Here is an 18,808-nt window from a genome sequence, read left to right as displayed (position 1 = left end):
CCCCCCCCCCCTTTATGCTACAGTGAAGATTTGGCCCTATTAGCGTCAAAGGTCTGGTTTTTGTTTTGTTTTTTTAAAACGCTCTTAAAATCTTCGAGGAAGGGTTATACCAACTTACTCACTGTATGAAATGTATGAAAAAGCCAGCACCTCAGTGCTCCCTCAATGGTATCATATTAAAAATATTTTATTTTGTAGGCAAATACTGGGTATAACACAGTGTTATATCTATACTTCTACAGAGGCTGAAACGTTTTCGCTGTTAACCATTTGTATTTCCACTTCAGTGACTTGTCTGCTCATTTCCTTATTTACTTTCCTATTAAAGAATTTAAGATATAAATGTTCTTCAGTCTTTCTATAGCCAGGCTACTATTACTTGACATCAGAAACGAAAGATTTTTTCCCCCTGTTGCCTGCCTTTTAATTTTCTTGACTCACTTTTATTCAGCCATTTACCCTTTACATAGTAAAACCTATTGGCGACTGTGTTTACGAAAGTTTAGAAAGTTCTCTCATCTAGAGATCGTACAACTAATCCACCTATTTCATATTAGCCTTCTTTACTGATTTCATTTCCTAACACCTATATTCCCTCTAAATTTTCTGCATCTATCTCCTTTACCATGCAATTTGTTCAGTAAGCAAGTTTACTTACTATTCTAGATCCGTTCCTAGTTTCACAGCTATGTCTTCATATTCTTGTCTATTTTTAGCAATAAGCTCAAGACAACCTAAACAAGTGAGCTGGGAAGCTGCAACTCGAGAAGCAAGTGTCTCTCCTGTAATAAAAAAGGGAACAAACTGCATGTCTGAGAATGTAAACGGCAGTTATTGTTATTTATGTTAAGTACCCACACAATACAGAGGAGGAGAATGAAGCAAAGTGCTTAGACATGAACAAAGCTCATTTATCATCTTGCCCTAAACGCTGTTTCTAGTACACAAATTTTCACCTAAAAATGTCTCCCCAGGGAGATTTTAAAAACAACAAGGAAAAGGGGCACCTGGGTGGCTCAGTCAGTTAAGTGTCTCTTAGTTTCGGCTCAGGTCATGATCTCACGGTTTTGTGAGATCGAGCCCTGCATCAGGCTCTACACTGACAGCACAAACCTGCTTGGGATTCTCCGTCTCCCTCTCTCTCTGCCCACTGGCCCCCACTCGCGCTCTCTCTCAAAAGAAATAAACTTCTAAAGATATGTTAAAAGGAAATAAAAAATAAATAAAAAGAACAAGGAAGGGGCGCGCCTGGGTGGCTCAGTTGGTTAAGTGTCTGACTCTTGATTTCAGCTCAGGTCATGATCCCACGGTCCATGAGTTTGAGCCTTGTATCAGGCTCATGCTGACAGCATGGAGCCTGCTTGGGATTCTCTCTCCCTCATCCTCTCTTTCTCAAAATAAACTTTAAAAAAATAAAAAGGACAAAGAAGATTCCTTTGATTTATCAGCAACTCACCTGGCATAGTTACCATGGGTGTTCCTGCCCAGAGGACATCCATCCCCGTGGTGTGCCCATTACAGAGTGGAGTGTCCAGGCAGACATCAGCCAGCTGGCCTCTCCTGACATGCTCCTCTTTAGGAGCAACAGGTGAAAAAATGATACGGTTCTGGGGAAGGCCCATGTTTTGCGCATATTGTTGGATATTAGGTTCTCCTACTGCTGGAAAACGCAACAGCCACAGCACACTATTGGGAACCCGCTTCAGAATCTGAAAGGGGGAAATAAGAATAATTTTTAGTAGCAGCTCCGCCCTTCTCAAGAAAGGCTCCCATAGAGCTCTAATAATTCTAGCAGTCTACTCTTGTCACCCACAGAGCAGCCTGCTGTGAACTTTGTCTTTCCTTCATAGATGAATGAGATCAACTGAATCATACATTCCTGTTCTGCTTAGCTGTCCCCAGAGTTCAAAGAAAGAGAAGACTGATGTAAGACACAAAACAAGTTACTAATTGGCAAAATCTAAGGCAGCTGCGTCCTGTGGGAATTGTTACTGGCAGTGATTTTTGTCGATGAGATAGAAATTTTCCATCTCAAATTTTAAATCCCCCACCATGACACAACAAATAAAGTCAGCTCACACTTGCCCAACTTTATGTGCTTAATCAAGATTAGGTGTCAGCAGACTTTCTGTAAAGGACTGGAGAGCAAATACTTTCGGCTTTGCGGCCACATGGACTCTGTTATAACTGCTTGATTCTGCCCTTGTCACTGGAAAACAGCCATAGACAATATGCAAACAAGCTTGTGTGTCAATACAATTTTATTTACAAAAACAGGCAGTGTGCTGGATTTGGTCCACAGGCCATAGTCTTGCCAACCCCTGATTTAGATCTACACCTATTCAATGTTACCACACAAGTTTACCATCCCTTCCCTGAAAGATAAGAGAACAGATGGATTTCAGATTTCAAAAAAGCAGTATAGTACATATATATAATACCCTCAGCAGCAACTCCCTATAAACAAACACACTAGTACCTGTGCACTGAGATGTAGGAATACTCATATTAATTGGAATATATAAAAGACCAAAAAGCAGCCTAACATCAGTTTAGGGCAGGTGTGCTGTCAAATAAATTTGCCATAAACTTTTGAAAAAGCTGTTAGTTTTTGGATTTTTTTGAACACTTGCAACTAAAGATTAAGGGATAGTCAGCCTGTACTCATCGGCTTTCTCTTCCACCCACACCTTTCCTTTTAAACACACACACACTATCTGATATTTTAGCTCTATATAAGAGCCAGTTATATTAAAGTTTAAAACTTTCAGGGGTCCTGTTTGTGCAAATTGGTCTGATGAATGGACTGACAGGTAATGGCATAAATCAATTCCTTCCTGGTTATAACTCTACAGTATTGCAAGAATGTTAAGTATGGGCAGATGTACACCTTTGCTATCAGTTTAGACAATGGGCTGGCAAACTAGAACCTGGAAGCCAAATCTGGCATGTTGCCAGTTTTGGTAAATAAAATTTTATTGGAACACACCTACACTCACTCATACATTTACACAATGTTTAATGGTGTTTTCCTGCTCCAATGGCAGAGTTCAGCAAATGTTAACAGGGTATGGACTGCAAAACCAAAAATATATACAAGATGGCTCTTTAAGAAAAAGTGTGATCCCTGGTGTTGAATACATAAATTAAAAAGGCTCATGCTGTAATATTTAGACGCTGGAAAGAGAAAACATTTTAGAAATGAGCACAACAGCTCCTGAATAGGGATAGAGGGCAGCCTCAGCGAAACGGCCTACATAATAATCTTTAGTAGTCTCTAGACATGAATAATGAATCTACGCATACTCACGTTTGCCCACATCTGCAGAGTAGAAGGGTCAATTTTGTATAACTGATTAAAATTACAGTACACGATGGCATCTTCTGGTAACCCATACTGGGAACGGGTGGTTACAATAATGGTACGAGGAACCTCCTCTCCAGTGGCAGCTTTATTGTTGATCTAGAACAAGAAAAACAACATGATTACATTTACAGTCAGCACAGTCTCAAATGACATAATACTCTACGTGGAAAACCTGAAAGACTCCACCAAAAAACTGTTAGAACTGATACATGTGTTCAGCAAAGTCGCAGGATAAAAAAATCAACGTACAGAAATCTGTGGCATTTCTATACACCAATAATGAAGCACAAGAGAAATCAAGGAATCAATCCCATTTACAATAATAGTAAAAACCATAAATACCTAAGAATAAACCTAAGCAAAGAGGTAAAAGATCTGTATGCTGGGGGCGCCTGGGTGGCTCTGTTGGTTGAGCATCTGACTTCAGCTCAGGTCATGATTTCATGGTTCTTGGTTTCTAGCCCAGTATCGGGCTCTGTGCTGACAGCTCAAAGATTGGAGTCTGCTTCAGATTCTGTGTGTCTCCCTCTCTGCCCCTCTCCCACTCATGCACTATTAAAAATGAATAAACATTAAAAAAAATCTATCTGTTGAAAACTATAAAAAGCTTATGAAAGAGACTTATGAAGACGACACAAAAAATAGAAAAACATGCCATGTTTACGGATTGGAAGAATATTCTTAAAATGTCAATACTACCCAAAGCAATCTACACATTCAATGCAATCCTTGCCAAAATAATACCAGCATTCTTCACAGAGGTAGAACAAACAATTCTAAAATGTGTATGGAACCAGAAAAGACCCTGAATAGCCAAAGCAATGTCGAAAAAGAAAACCAAAGTTGGAGGCATCACAATTCTGGACTTCAAGCTGTATTACAAAGCTGTAATCATCAAGACAGTACGGTACTGGCACAAAAACAGACACATAGATCAATGGAACAGAATAGGGAACCCAGAAATGGACCCACAAAAGTATGGTCAGCTAATCTTCAACAAAGCAGGAAAGAGTACCCAATGGAATAAAGACAGTCTCTTCAGCAAATGGTGCTGGGAAAACTGGATGGCGACATGCAGAAGAATGAACCTAAACCACTTTCATACACCATACACAAAAAATAAACTCAAAATGGATGAAAGACCTAAATGTGAGACAGGAAACCATCAAAATCCTATGGAGAAAACAGGCAAAAAACCTCTTTGGCCTTGGCTGCAGCAACTTCTTATTTGACATGTCTCTGGAGGCAAGGGAAACGAAAGCAAACATGAACTACTGGGACCTCAAGATAAAAAGCTTCTGCACAGTGAAGGAAACAATCAGCAAAACTAAAAGGCAACTGACTGAATGGGAGAAGATATTTGCAAATAACATATCTGATAAAGGGTTAGTGTCCAAAAAGCTATAAAGAACTTGCCAACCTCAACACCCAAAAAACAAATAATCCTGTGAAGAAATGGGCACAAGACATGAACACTTTTCCAAAGACATCCAGGTGGCTAACAGACACATGAAAAGATGCTCAACCGCACTCATCATCAGGGAAATACAAATCAAATCCACAAGAAAATACCACCTCACACCTGTCAGAGTGACTAACATTAACGACTCAAGAAACAAAAGATGTTGGCAAGGATCTGGAGAAAACACTTTTGCACTTCTGGTGGGAATACAAACTGGTAGAGCCACTTGGAAAACAGTATGGAGGTTCCTCAAAAAAACTAAAAATAGAGCCACCCTATGACTCAATCATAGTACTACTAGGTATTTATCCAAAGGATACAAAAATGCTGAATTGAAGGGCCACATGCACCCCAATGTTTATAGCAGCGCTAACAATATCCAAATTATGAAAAGAGCCCAAATGTCCACCAACTGATGAATGGATAAAGACGATATGGCAGATGTATACATACTATGGAATATTATTCAGCGATCAAAAGGAATGAAATCTTGCCATTTGCCACAACATGGATAGAACTAGGATGCATTTATTATGCTAAATGAAGTCAGAAGGTAAATATCATTATGATTTCACTCATACGTGGAATTTAAGAAACCAAACAGATGAACATAGGGGAAAGGAAGGAAAGTAAGATAAAAACAGAGAGGGAGGCAAACCATAAGAGACTCTTTTTTTGTTTTAAGTTTATTTATTTTGAGAGAGAGGTGAAGAAAAAATCCCAAGCAGGTTCTGTGCCATCAGCAGAGCTCGATATGGGGCTCAATCCCATGAACCATGAGATCATGACCTGAGCTGAGATCAAGAGTCAGATGCGTAAATGACTGAGCCACCCAGGTACCCCAAGAAAGTCTTACATACAGAGAACAGGATTGTTGGAGGGGTGCTGTGTGTGTGTGGAGGGAATGAGCACTGGGTGTTATATGTAAGTGATGAAACACTAAATTCTACTCCTGAAACCATTATTACATTATATGTTAACTTGGGTTTAAATTAAAAAATAAAAATTTTTAGAAAGTCAGCATAGTCTGGCATTTTTTAATTAATAAAGATTCCTTAAGATGCCAAAAAGTATAATCCTTGAAAGTCATGTCATTTCAAGTATGAGAAAATATCCATGACATATTAAAAAAAAAAAAAAAAAGAAAAACGTTACAGCATTATCTTAATTGGGAGCAGTGAGGACTACACCTTGAAACTTACCACTCAAGCCAAAAAGTTCTTTTCAAAACCCTATTAATTCAAAAGCAAGTTTTTGCTCACTTTAATAAATGAAATGTCCTTTTCTAAATCACACCCACCCTTGAAGGCTAAATTTAAATCATTCCTCCAAATGATCTCTACTGTGTCTCCTCACATTGACTGCCACTATTTCTAAGTATGTACACATTTATAATCTTACAATTCCCACACATCTGGGTACTATCTTCCATTATGTAACTATTCCAGGTGTGTATGGACATTTTATACATTTGGGCATTGTGCTCTACACTCAAAATTCTTTGTCCCTGTGAATGTCAAGAACTATATATATATATATATATACATATATACACACACACACACATATATATACACATACATATATATGTATGTATATACATATATACATACATACGTATATACATACGTATATATACATATGTATATACATACATATATGTACATATGTATATACATACATATATACATACGTGTGTATGTATATATATGTATATATGTATATACACACATACATACATACACACACGTTTTTCTTGAGTCAAACAGGTCTGTCCTATTGCTCCAAAGGACAGGTAACCAGAGAGTAAGAAAAAACACACCCCTGTCGGTTTAGCCCAATATTAATTCCTTTATCTTAACAGGAGCTGGCCTGAGAGTAAAGAGCTCGTTTTGAGCACCCTTGGTATGAAATGTTATACCAGTAAAACTGTTAACTCCTTGCCTTCTAATATCTTGACAGCGCTACCTATTCACTTATTCAAACATGCAATATATATTTATTGAACAAATACTACATTACTGTGGCTAAGACATGGGCCCTAAAGTAATTGAACTCAGTGGAGAATAAATACAAACACAGGGAATTATAACATGTTGTGCTGCATGTAAAAATATAACCCAAACATTAAAGAAACAGAACAGATAGGTACCAATGGAACGGGAAAGGTGAGATTAATGATAAGGACAGGAATGGATTCCTGGAGAAGCTGCCTGAACTGAAAGTCTTAAAAAGTAGAGAGATTTAACTAGGGAAAGATTGAGTTACAGAAGAAATTGTATGAAGTCTACAGATAGTTCACCATTTTTAAGAGGAAAGCCACAGATAGGAAACAGTAAGATACTCTTAATACAGTAGACCCTCATTAAGTGACCAGCTGGCTGAATCCAACAGACATTTAAAATAAGACAAAGCTATAGAAGATACCAATTTCCACTGAACTTTTATTTCCTCTCCTATAAAACAGGGATAATGATGCTTATACCTCCTGGAGTTATGAGATTTAAAGGAGACAAATGAATAGTTGGTGGTATACATTACATTCTATTTGTCTCTTCTCACCTGGGTAGTTGCTAGTCCATTGCTAATACTGAATCCATTAATTGTTATCTGGATTTGCCCTCTGTTAATCATTTCAATAACTGCTTCTGCAATAGTATTCATAGGAATAACAGGCATATTAAGAGCTGTATTACTGCTGTCCCCATTGTCTCCTCCATCAGGACATTTCATCTTTAAGAAAAACAACAAAACGTATCATTAGGGAAAAGATCCCAAATGCAGATAACTTTGTTTCAATGACAATATTGACCAGGTTCTGACCTTGACAATTTTCACATCTGGCAGACTATCAAGAAATGCTTTGAGGTCGATGCCATTCAGAACAATCCGATTGTCATAAATGTGCCCATTGGACTTAAAATCGATGACTGCTTTTTTCTAATCAAAAAAAAAAAAAAGTTTGACACACATATCTTTTAGGATGCATAGAGACAATAGCAAGGAAATAAATGACTACAGTTCTTTGCAATTCCCACATAGCACTGTTTTTCTACCTACCTTCAAGTGAGGGAACATATTGGCATGATCACCAATAAAGAATGTATGTGGCATATAAGCCAGTTTCTCGGAATACTGCTCAGCAACTTCAGCTGGAGAAGTTTCCTGATCAGTGATGATATAATCCATGAAAAGCGCACCACTAGTCCCAGGGTATCCCAGCCACATTGCCTAAAAGAAAGAAAAAATTAGGCCAAAAACTAAAAACCTTCCATAGGAGTCCTAAATTAAATAAGTAAAGAAACAAACAAGGAGGGATGACTTCTTTAGCCAAGAGGAATCAAGTAATATTTTAGTCTAACCTTCTAAGTGCTAAAATGTTTTTTCCGATTTACAAGACAGAACCGTCTGTACCCAAGTATGAATTGCAGGTTTCCATACACATGTACCTGTGGGCATTGTATTCTACACTCAGAATTCTTTGTCCCTGTGCATTTCAAGAACTATTCTTTGTTCATTTTATTTTAGAGAAAGTGCAAGCAGGGTAAAGGGGCACAGGAAGAGGGGAAATAGGGGGAGAAGAGGAGGAGAGGGGAGAAGGGAGGGGGAGGGAGGAGGGGGAGGGAGGAGGGGGAGGGAGGAGGGGGAGGGAGGAGGGGGAGGGAGGAGGGGGAGGGAGGAGAGGGGGAGGGAGGAGGAGGGGGAGGGGGGAGAGGGAGAGAGGGGGAGAGGGAGAGAGGGAGAGAGGGAGAGAATGAGAATATATGAAAATCTCAAGCAGGCTCCATGCTCAGCATGGAGCCTGACACATGGCTTGATCCCATGACCCTAGGATCACAACCTGAGCCAAAATTAAGAGTTGGACACTCAAGCCCCTATACTTTTATTCTTATGTCAAGCATGTTTCAAATGTTTCAAATGCCAGAAAAACGGGGGCGGAGGACGACCCACATCACTGTCTTTTTAGTTCAATAAACATTGTGAGCAATTATCATGAACTTCTTTACCTGAATAGGAGCAGGCCTGAGAGCAAAGAGTTCATTTCGAGCACCCTTGGTATAACCATTCATATTTACGAGGATGTGTATACCATCCTGATGGATGCGATCAGCAGCTTTTCCATTGCAGGGAATCTATGGAATAAAAAAAGAACTCACTATGTATAATCTCAAACTAATTCAATTAGTTTTCTTTTTCTTTGAGAGCAAGCACAGGAGCATGAGCGGGAAAGCAGGAGTGGGGGGGAGGGAGGGAGAGAGAGAGAGAGAGAGAGAGAAAATGAACCTTAAGCAGGCTCCACACCCAGCAGAGCTTGATGCAGGGCTTGATCTCAAGACAGATCTCACAACTGTGAGATCGTGACCTGAGTCGAAATCAAGAGTCAAATGCTTGGGACGCCTGTGTGGCTCAGTCGGTTAAGCGTCTGACTTCAGCTCAGGTCATGATCTACCGGCTCGTGGGTTTGAGCCCTGCGTCGGGCTCTGTGCTGACAGCTCAGAGCCTGAAGCCTGCTTCAGAGTCTGTGTCTCCCTCTCTCTCTGCCCCTCCCCCACTCATGCTCTCTCTCTCAAAAATAAACGTTAAAAAAATAAAAAATAAAGAGTCAAATGCTTAACTGAACCACCCAGGAGCCCCTCAAACTAACTCAATTCGTCTTAAAGGCATCAAATAAAATTCAGAGTCATAGATGCAAAACAGAACAACACAAGTTACATTAATGCAGGGTAAAAATGTGGTTAAGTGCCCTTAAAATGGGCCCAAAACATTACAGAAACAGAATACAGAGGAAGGAGAGTTTACTTCTAGACTGAACGTATGAATAACAAGGCTTCATAGAGGAGCTGGCATTTGAAATGGGTCTTCAAAGATGGGAAGGAGTTTGAGGCAGTTGGACAGAATAGAATCTCGACACAAGAAAAGTATGAATTAATCAGAGTCAAGTGCATGGTAGATTAAGAAAAATGGTGTGTAGATCACTGCTATTTGGTGCTATTGCTATTTGCTATTTGGTACAGGGTATACATGAGGGGAAATGGTGGGTGAAAAGTATTGGCCAACAAGGTTGTGCTCAGACTCAGAAAGACTGTGAAGGCCATGCTGAAGAGTTTAGACTTCAGTCAATAAGCAGTGAGCCCCTGAACATCTCAGAAGTGGAAGGCAGTATGCTTCTTGGTCCCATAGCAACAGCTACACTGCCAAAGATGTTAGTACATATTATTTAAATGACAAGAATCTCAAAACCCTTCTGCTGGGTATCAATGACTCATACGTGAATTACTAGATATATTCTACAAATAGAGAATAGACTAATTCTCTATTAGTCACCAAAGTGGCCAACAGAGTCTGAATAAAAAACTCAAGACTCAGCAAATTAATTCCTCCACAGGTTTCAATCTTTTTTTAAATATTTATTTGAGACCCTGTGTGCACAAGCAGGGGAGAGGCAGGGAGAGAGAGGAAGAGAGAATCTCAAGCGGGCTCCTGGTTGTCAGCACAGAGCCGGACATGGGGCTCAATGTCACAAACTCACATGACCAGAGAGCCAACATCGAGAGTCAAACATTTAACCAACTCAGCCACCCAGGCACTCCTCATTCTTAATTTAACATAAAATTTATGCTCCTAGAAATAGCAATAAAGTATGGAAATAAAGATAACCAAAGGCAAAGGCCCACAAAGATAGATGAACCATAGTTCATCTATTTTCCTTAAATAACCTATGTATTCCTCTTCCAAGCCACCATTTTGGTCAATTTATTCAGTTAATATTAAGTATCTACTGTCATAAGACCTGGCTTAATCCCTAGAAGAGTTTTATGTCCAAGCACAGATAGACCACATTTCTATTTCATTTGCAACATCAGCAAAATCCATGCTGATTATAAATGTAAATGACTAAGCAAATAAGAGCAAAGCAATTGCCCATATGTAGTAGCTGATGTTAAAAATATCTGTCACAAAAAATACAAGCTATATGCCAATAGTTTTATTCACTATTTGTTCAAAATTAAGTTTGAAGTGTAGGAGTTTCACCTACCTGAGAAAGATCGATGAAATGATTGGCTTCTGCCATAACTTTCACTCTGAAGTTTGTGCCATCATCTGGGCTTAGGGCGTAACAGAATACCTGAAAGGCAGCATACAGTATATTTAAAAACCTTGGCTCAATGAGATATGGAAGTGTCCATCAACAGATGAATAAAGAATATGTGGAGAAAAAAAAAATATGTGGAGAGTGTATGTGTAAACACATGCATACGTACAATGGGACATTACCATAAAAAAATGAAATCTTGCTATTCATAACATAAATGGACCTAGAGGATATTATGCTGAGTGAAGTAAGTCAGACAGGAAAACACAAATACCATATGATTTCACTTATATATGGAATCTAAAAAACAAGTGAGCAAACAAAAACCAGAGATTCATAAATACAGAGAACTAGTGGTTGCCAGAAGGGAGGGTGATGAAGAGGATGGGTAAAATAGGTGAGGGGGATTAAAAGGTGCAACTTCCAGCTATAAAATGAGTCACAGAGATAAGTACAGAGGGAACATAGTCAATAATATTTAATAACTCTGCATGGTAACAGACAGCAACTATGCTTATTGTGGTGAGCATTTCAGAACATATAATTGTGAAACTGCTATGTCATACACCTGAAACTTATGCACTATGTTGTATGCCATCTGTATTTCAATTAAAACATTAAAAGTGAGTAAAAACTTCGGCTCAAATCTTTCAAAAAGACACTAGGCTTGGGCGCCTGGGTGGCTCAGTTGTTAAGCCTGGGACTTTGGCTCAGGTCATGATCTCACGGTGAGTTCCAGCCCCACGTCAGGCTCTGTGCTGACAGCTCAGAGCCTGGAACCTGCTTAGGATTCTGTGTCTCCCTCTCTCTCTAGCCCTCCCCTGCTCATGCACTGTCTCTGTCTCAAAAAGAAATAAAACATTAAAAAAAAAAAAAAAAGACACTAGGCTTAACACTTAATGGTGATGGTAAAGCCACAAATGAGGTTTTGTTTAATGAAACAAATAGTGTCTCTAGACAAACACTAGTCTTACCTCAAATTTGTCCGGATTGTGCATGCCTGGAATAGACTGCATAAGATGAGAAGTAGGATGATTCCCAAAGTCAGAACTCACATAGCCTACACGCAGTCGACCATCACTGAGCTTCAAGTCTTTTGGATGTTCATATGGTGGTTTATGAAGGACATTAATCTACCAATGGAAACCAATGCTTGTTAGTCAAGTTGAATCTATACATAAACCTAGGAAAATTGATTAAAAGCAAAACAAACCTATACCTCACACCTACTGGGAATGATTTGCCCAGAATACTTCATTTAATTCATACAGCCAGTTCAATACAATCTTAGCAGTTTGTATAATATGCTTCATACTCTATCATGTTCCTGAGGCCTATGAAAGAGCATGAGCAAAATCTAAAACTTGGAGAAAGGAGGCAGTGTGCACAGAGCATGACAAACCCTGCGTTTTAGAAAATTCTGTAGGGAAGCACTTTTTTAAAAAATTATTTTTAATGTTTTATTTATTCTTGAGAGAGAGCGAGCAAGCACAAGAGGGCAGAGAGGGAGATACAGAATCTGAAGTAGGCTCCAGGCTCTGAGCTGCTCACACAGAGCCTGACGCAGGGCTAGAACCCACAAATCATGGAATCATGACCTGAGCCAAAGTCGCACGCCTGACTGAGCCACCCAGACACCCCGGGAAGTACCTTTAAAATACAGAGTTACATCTAGCACTCCAATCTATTCTGTTGAGTAAACTCCCACCTTTGACAAACTAGTGCTCTAATTCTCAGAATGGAATATCAAATACTAAACACTGTATTAAACATTATGATTTTCAAACAGTAAGAAGACGTTATCCATCTATTGTTAGGATTCTGCTTTATGGGATGGAAGGGGTTATGATCAAGACAGACACAATGGAAAGGGCTTCTGTGGTGGCTGCCAAAGTCTCACTTCTCAACTTGGGTGGTGTTCACCTTACGGTAACTCATTAAACCATATACATTTGATCCACATCATTTTCTCTATCTGTATTTTACTTTGCAACAAAAAAACTTAAAACATTTGCACCTTATCCAAGCAGAGGTTTCCATGCCTCTCAGCAATAGCCTTCCTGAAGCCATGAGAAAGAGGATATAGCATACTATGATGAGGATGCACAGAAGGCAACCTATTCTTCTCTAGCTGGTCAGCCACAATACTGACCAACTTCTTCATTCGCTCATCATAGTCTGTCCAATCACAGACAATCTAGAGGAGGTAAAAAGACATTATTATCCAGAAAACCCTATTCAAGATTTAACAGTTTGTGGGTCTTTGGACTAATTTCAGATAACCCTTTAAAGAACAGGGTCTCCAGCCAGGCTTGGACTAATATGGCACATAACAATTATAAAGTGACTGCAACACAAAAGCCAATTACTGGCCTGTTATTCTTTACCTGCAGGCAATGAGCCAAGTTACAATAAGCATCAGGAAAATCAGGCTTAAGTTTCAGAGCAGTTCGGTAAGAAGCTATTGCTTCTGGAATATTTCCTGAATCCTGGAAATAAATACAGAGGGATGGTTAAAAATTGTCCTAAAATTAAACATTAGGTGCTTAGATGCACACATAACAAACAGTAGTACCTTATGAATGGAAGCCAAATTGCTGTGCGCATCTGCAAATGCAGGGTTAATCTGAATGGCACGAGTGTAACACTGCAGGGCGCCCTGAACATCCTGCATCTCCTTCAGAGTGTTTCCCATGTTAGAGTAGGCATCAGCAAAGGTGGGACTAATTCTAAAGGAGAAAACAAACATTTTATTGATCTAGCACAAAAACTTTTAACCCCCCTGTAGTCTGTTATTAAAAGTCATCTTAACACAAGCCAAATGTGCCAAATACCAAACATTTTAAAACGTGAGAGAAAATGATAATAATAACATGACGGTGAGCGTCTTACCGAATAGCCTCCTTATAGTGCATCAGAGCTTCCTGAAGCTTTCCCTGCTGCTGCAGTACACTTGCTAAATTCGAATGGGCAGCAGCAAACTCTGGGAAGACCTACAGTCAAGATGATACCTGAGGTTTAAAAACTTCTACAACAGCAGTAGTAACTTACCACAATAAGAACTTTGCCCAAATACCTTTATATCCCTAAAGTTCTGTCTACCTTTCTCTAAATCTGTTCATTCTTCAAAGCCAAGTAGCTCAAATTCTACCTCTTCATTTTAGACCTCTCCTTGTTTCAAACCACGATGAGATAGACCTCTCCTCATCCTAGTTTATGCTGATTACTCCAGCATCTCTCTCTTCTGAAATCTCTTTTAAACTCCTACCACACCCACCAACCACCACTACAGCTATCAGGCACTAAAATTATACTTATTGGCAACCTCTCGAACTGTAACTTACTGTTTAACTTTTTTGTGATCTTATCTATTCATAAAATCATGAACTCAATGTAGAGTCTTTCTTGAATGTCACACAAGACTTCACTCAAACCGTAGCTACTCAATTACTAGCTTCATGAATGGTTCAACCACAATTTTTACAAAAGAGGTGGACGAAATGGCTAACTTTAACTGCTTTTCCTCTATTATCACAGACAAAATATCCATCCACACCACCCTGAACATACTTCCAATGCTTTACGATATAAGCGAACTGCCTCTTCAATGTTTCCCTGTTCTCGTTTGATATTGGCTAGGTTATTCAGAGAGTCTGCATGGGTAGGACATAACCGGAGAGCTGTATTATAACAATCTTCTGCTTCAGCAACCTAGAAAACAAAACAAATTATTCAAAACGTCCACAAAGGAATCACAGAGCCACTACTGATGTTATTCTAACAACTGCTTGGTTAAGCTGAGGGGCTGATAATATTCTAGAAAATAGGTCATTTTTGCTATTCTCTCAACCAAAACTCCAAAGTGAAACGACTGACCACCTCAATACTTAATAACAATACGCACAAAAACAACTTTTTAATCCTATCAAGTAACAAAGAAATAGACTGAATAAATGTCCTTACACTGCCCTTCTCTTTGAGAGCATTGGCTAAGTTGCAGTAAGCGTCAGGGAAATGTGGTTGCAGTTCAATAGCTCGCCTGTAGGTGTCTATCGCCAGATCTATCAGGCCTTGCTCATAGTATACACAAGCCAGGTTGCCGTGCACCACTGCGTGATTTGGACTCAAGCTGAGGGCTCGAAGGTAAGCTGCCACAGCTCTGAAAATAAAAAATGAAAAATAAAAAAAAACCACACACACATAATGCAACTAACTTTCAATGGCTGCTTTGCTACAATTAACTCATGTTATAATACTGTACCAAAGCATATCAATTATAATTCACACTATACTATACTTAACCTCAACTCAAAATTCACCCTAATAAAATATATTTTTACACTGAAAAATTTTCTATCTCCACATAAGAAATAAGCTCTCTCCTGACAACAAAAACAAGTCAAAAGTCAGGATTTACTTAGCTTTGTGAATCAAAGAAGTAATTTAGTCTAAAAGATAACCATTTTGGGGCGCCTGGGTGGCTCAGTCAGTTAAGCATCCAACTCTTGATTTCGGCTCAGGTCATGATCACGTGAACTAAGAGATCGAGCTCTGCACAGACAGCGCAGGAGCCTGCTTGGGATTTTCTCTCTCCCCCTTTCTCTGCCCCTCCTCTGCTCATGCACATACACTCTCTCACTCTCTCTTCCCCCCCAAAATAAAAAATAATAAATAAATAATGACTATTTCAACAGTTTACAATAAGAGAAAGGTCAACTCAATTCTTAGTGAGAAGGATAATGGCTTTGAGAAAAGCCAACAATGAAAAGTCAGGCAACAATGCCTATAAATAAGAGGTAATACATCAGACATGATGAGGGAAGAGCAATATACTAGAAAAGGAAAATGTGTTTGAATGGACCGCGGCCATAATTTTAGTCCCAAGTCTCAGGTGTCAATGCAACACAGACTCAAGAAAATTTATCAGATAGAACATTCTCTCACCGGTCAAAAATCCGTGCCTCTTTCAAGACATTTCCTAAGTTGATATAAGCATCCAGAAAATTGGGGTCAAGAGTGACAGCCTAAAAATTACAAGGCAGCTATTAGATCAAGTTAGGATTTCAGATAAACTTTCCAATTACAAGTTTTTATTCTGAGATAATTTTAGGCCTCCAATTACATTTTATAATATAATTAAATCTTATTTCTTTCACTGAAAATAAAACCCAGTCATTTCAGTACCCTCTCATTATTCACAAATCTCAAGGTTATCAAAGTAACTGCTCATGTAATGTGAGAGCAAAATGTTTCCTGAAGGGAAACATTTTTAATTGGGTCCATTCCAATTTTAATGAGCTAAATACTTCTAACGGTTGGCCCTATTTTATTCAAAACTAATAAGGCTAACTCTTCTAGGGGCGCCTGGCTGGCTCAGTCTGCAGAACACGTGACTTTTGATCTTGGGGTCATGGGTTCGAGCCCCACATTATGTGTGGAGATCACTTAGAAATAAAATCTTCAAAAAAAAAAAAAGTACATACTGTCTGGTTGTGTCTTTTCTGCCACTAATAAATGCCTAAATCTATTAATGGTGATACTCTGATTCTATCATTCCTTTTTCATTTACTGGCTGGAACACTTCTATAAATAAGAAACTTCCCCCTATCCAACTACTGGGTTACCCTGAAGTCCAGTTCATACAGGAGGAAGATAAATGCTTTATTCTTCCTTCTTTAACCAGTTTTCAAAATGAATTGCTCCTGATCTTCCAAAGGTGACCACTGAATTTCTTCTTAGTATATTTATAAACTCATGGATTGAAACACATGAGAAGTTTCAATATATTTCCGTTATTAATATTCCTAATGTTCAAGTCCCATCTTTATCCAGTGTGAGCCTCTTCCAGTTGCCTCCTGAGTCCTTTAGACATAATCAAAGTAATACCAAAGCTTCCATGCTTTCTGGTACAAGAGGGCATTCCAGATGAATTTTGTACATTTCCTACCCCCAGCTAGTATCAGCCTTTTGACCAAGAAACCCTGCTTTTTCAAAGTTGCTCATTTAAAAAATGGATTTTTAATTACTACAGTACATTTTCAACACAAAACTGGAAACTGCCATATCATATACCATCCAGCAAATGCCTTAAATATGGTCAGAGAAACAAGGATATTATGTGACTGATCATGTAAAGGCCTATTATTTAGCTCTAAATAAAAACAGCCCGCACACATAAGCACTTCCTAAGTACCAATTATTAATTTAATAACTAACCTTTTCAAAGTGATGAATTGCAAGCCAAATCTCCCCTTGTGCATTGAAAACACAGCCAAGATTACTCCAAGCTACTGCAAAGTTCGGTTGCGTCTCAATTGCTTTCAAATAACATGCCTTGGGGGGGGGGGGGTTAATGAAAGAAGATGGGAGGGGAAGGAGGTAAAGGGAAAAGGGAAAATTTGTAAAGGGGAAAAAAAAAAAGATTGGGGTGGGGGGAAGAAGGTGATATCATTATTCCTTCTCTGACCAGCCAAAAGTGACCCTGCAGCATAGGCTCGCTTGCGCCAAAACTAATGCGCTGCCACAGCTGGCTGCTCCTGCGCCTGCGCCACCAGAACCCAAGTGCAAACCACCATGTTCAGTTCTGCCAACCAACAACCGACCCTCATACTGGGACTCATCTGGGAAGTCAGTTGCCTTAAGACTCTATGTTGGACTCCTCTTATCTGAACACCTAAGGGCTTTTGCTAGGTTTTCAAGTCCGATCTAGAGAGTGCCACTTAAAGCCAAGTTTTCCCACCCCACCCCACCTCCTTCACCAGTTTCCCAAAGTGTGTTCTACAAAATGTTAACGGGTATCACTGAAAAAAAGGATTCCATGATCAAGTAAATTAGGAGAAAAGAAACCCAGTTTCTTTGCTAGAGAACTTCCCTAAGTCCGTTTGTTTATACAGGATTCCCTCAACTTAGTTGACCATGGAACTCTTTCATTAGACATTTTTAGAATACCACAAAACATTTTGGGAAATGCTGCTCTAAACAACGCTCCTCGCTAACGTCAAAACTATATTACTGAGGAGAAAAGGGTTTTTCTGCCATGTCAGGTATGAGAAGGTCAGGCTCTAAGTTACATTCTCGCAATGCCCCTGTCTCCCAAGGGGGACTGAAGCTGAAACCTCATATGACAGGATTGCACCTAGGTTGAGGTCCCTGTAATGCGAGCGCAAACATCGCTTGCGCAACCTAACAGCATCGCATTGCGCAATCGCTGCGAACTGCTGCGCTACAGAGAACACCCCTAGACGCAGCAAACGGCCAACCAGATCCATTAATCTACTAGACAGGCCCATAGAGAATATTTGTTTAATGAGATTAGTTGGACTGGAGGTATGTTAAGACCCAATTTTATCCAAAAAGGCTACACAATAGGACTGAGGGAGCCAGTCAATCAGATTACTCATCTAGTCAACCGTTCACAGGGGCTCATTTGCACGCATTGCGCGTTAACGCTGCGCAGCCTTTGCGCTACTGCAGGGTCACAGCGCATCATCAGAAGAGCAGAATGCTGCAATCCAAACAAAGAAGAAAAAAGGAAAAAAATGAACAACAAGAAGAGTTAGAAGCTTTTACTAGTAAATTATCTCTAATAATTTTTAATATCAATTAACTTTTACTTATCTTTGACAGAATTGTGGCTATAGTATAAAACATTCTCTTACATAACTTGCTTGTAAATAAAATTATTTTAAGCTGTTTCTGAAGCCACAAGACAGAAGATTCAGGCATGGAGGCAAATTGTTTTGCTGTGGCAGTTACAAACCCGTTACCATATTTCTCATCATGTGACTTTTCGGTGCGTTCCTTGCTGGAAGAGGAGGAGGTGTGTGTCTGCCCTAGATCCAGGCCTCGAGCTCCCTTCAGCGAGGCACCTTACGCATGGAATAGG

The 18,808-nt window shown here is 39.4% G+C and overlaps 1 protein-coding gene across 3 annotated transcripts in view; it reads right to left on the bottom strand.

The window, feature by feature from the left end:
* OGT (O-linked N-acetylglucosamine (GlcNAc) transferase) overlaps positions 1 to 18,808 on the bottom strand; it is a 36,217-nt gene that overhangs the window by 4,873 nt on the left and 12,536 nt on the right. For all 3 annotated transcript variants that reach the window (XM_047843412.1, XM_047843413.1, XM_047843414.1), the window contains 17 exons: positions 17,140 to 17,256; positions 15,868 to 15,947; positions 14,887 to 15,082; positions 14,494 to 14,634; positions 13,816 to 13,916; positions 13,499 to 13,652; positions 13,311 to 13,412; positions 12,941 to 13,120; positions 11,898 to 12,056; positions 10,867 to 10,956; positions 8,837 to 8,962; positions 7,890 to 8,060; positions 7,653 to 7,769; positions 7,392 to 7,562; positions 3,311 to 3,463; positions 1,457 to 1,709; positions 659 to 782 (listed from right to left, as the gene is read on the bottom strand). In XM_047843412.1, coding sequence (XP_047699368.1) covers positions 659 to 782; positions 1,457 to 1,709; positions 3,311 to 3,463; positions 7,392 to 7,562; positions 7,653 to 7,769; positions 7,890 to 8,060; positions 8,837 to 8,962; positions 10,867 to 10,956; positions 11,898 to 12,056; positions 12,941 to 13,120; positions 13,311 to 13,412; positions 13,499 to 13,652; positions 13,816 to 13,916; positions 14,494 to 14,634; positions 14,887 to 15,082; positions 15,868 to 15,947; positions 17,140 to 17,256 — 2,435 coding nt within the window. The remainder of the gene's footprint in view (positions 1 to 658; positions 783 to 1,456; positions 1,710 to 3,310; positions 3,464 to 7,391; positions 7,563 to 7,652; positions 7,770 to 7,889; positions 8,061 to 8,836; positions 8,963 to 10,866; positions 10,957 to 11,897; positions 12,057 to 12,940; positions 13,121 to 13,310; positions 13,413 to 13,498; positions 13,653 to 13,815; positions 13,917 to 14,493; positions 14,635 to 14,886; positions 15,083 to 15,867; positions 15,948 to 17,139; positions 17,257 to 18,808) is intronic.

The sequence above is a fragment of the Prionailurus viverrinus genome, chromosome X (assembly GCF_022837055.1).
Source record: "Prionailurus viverrinus isolate Anna chromosome X, UM_Priviv_1.0, whole genome shotgun sequence".
NCBI lineage: Eukaryota > Metazoa > Chordata > Mammalia > Carnivora > Felidae > Prionailurus > Prionailurus viverrinus.
Note: the sequence above shows the minus strand (reverse complement) of the source record. Positions and strands in the feature narration are given on the sequence as shown.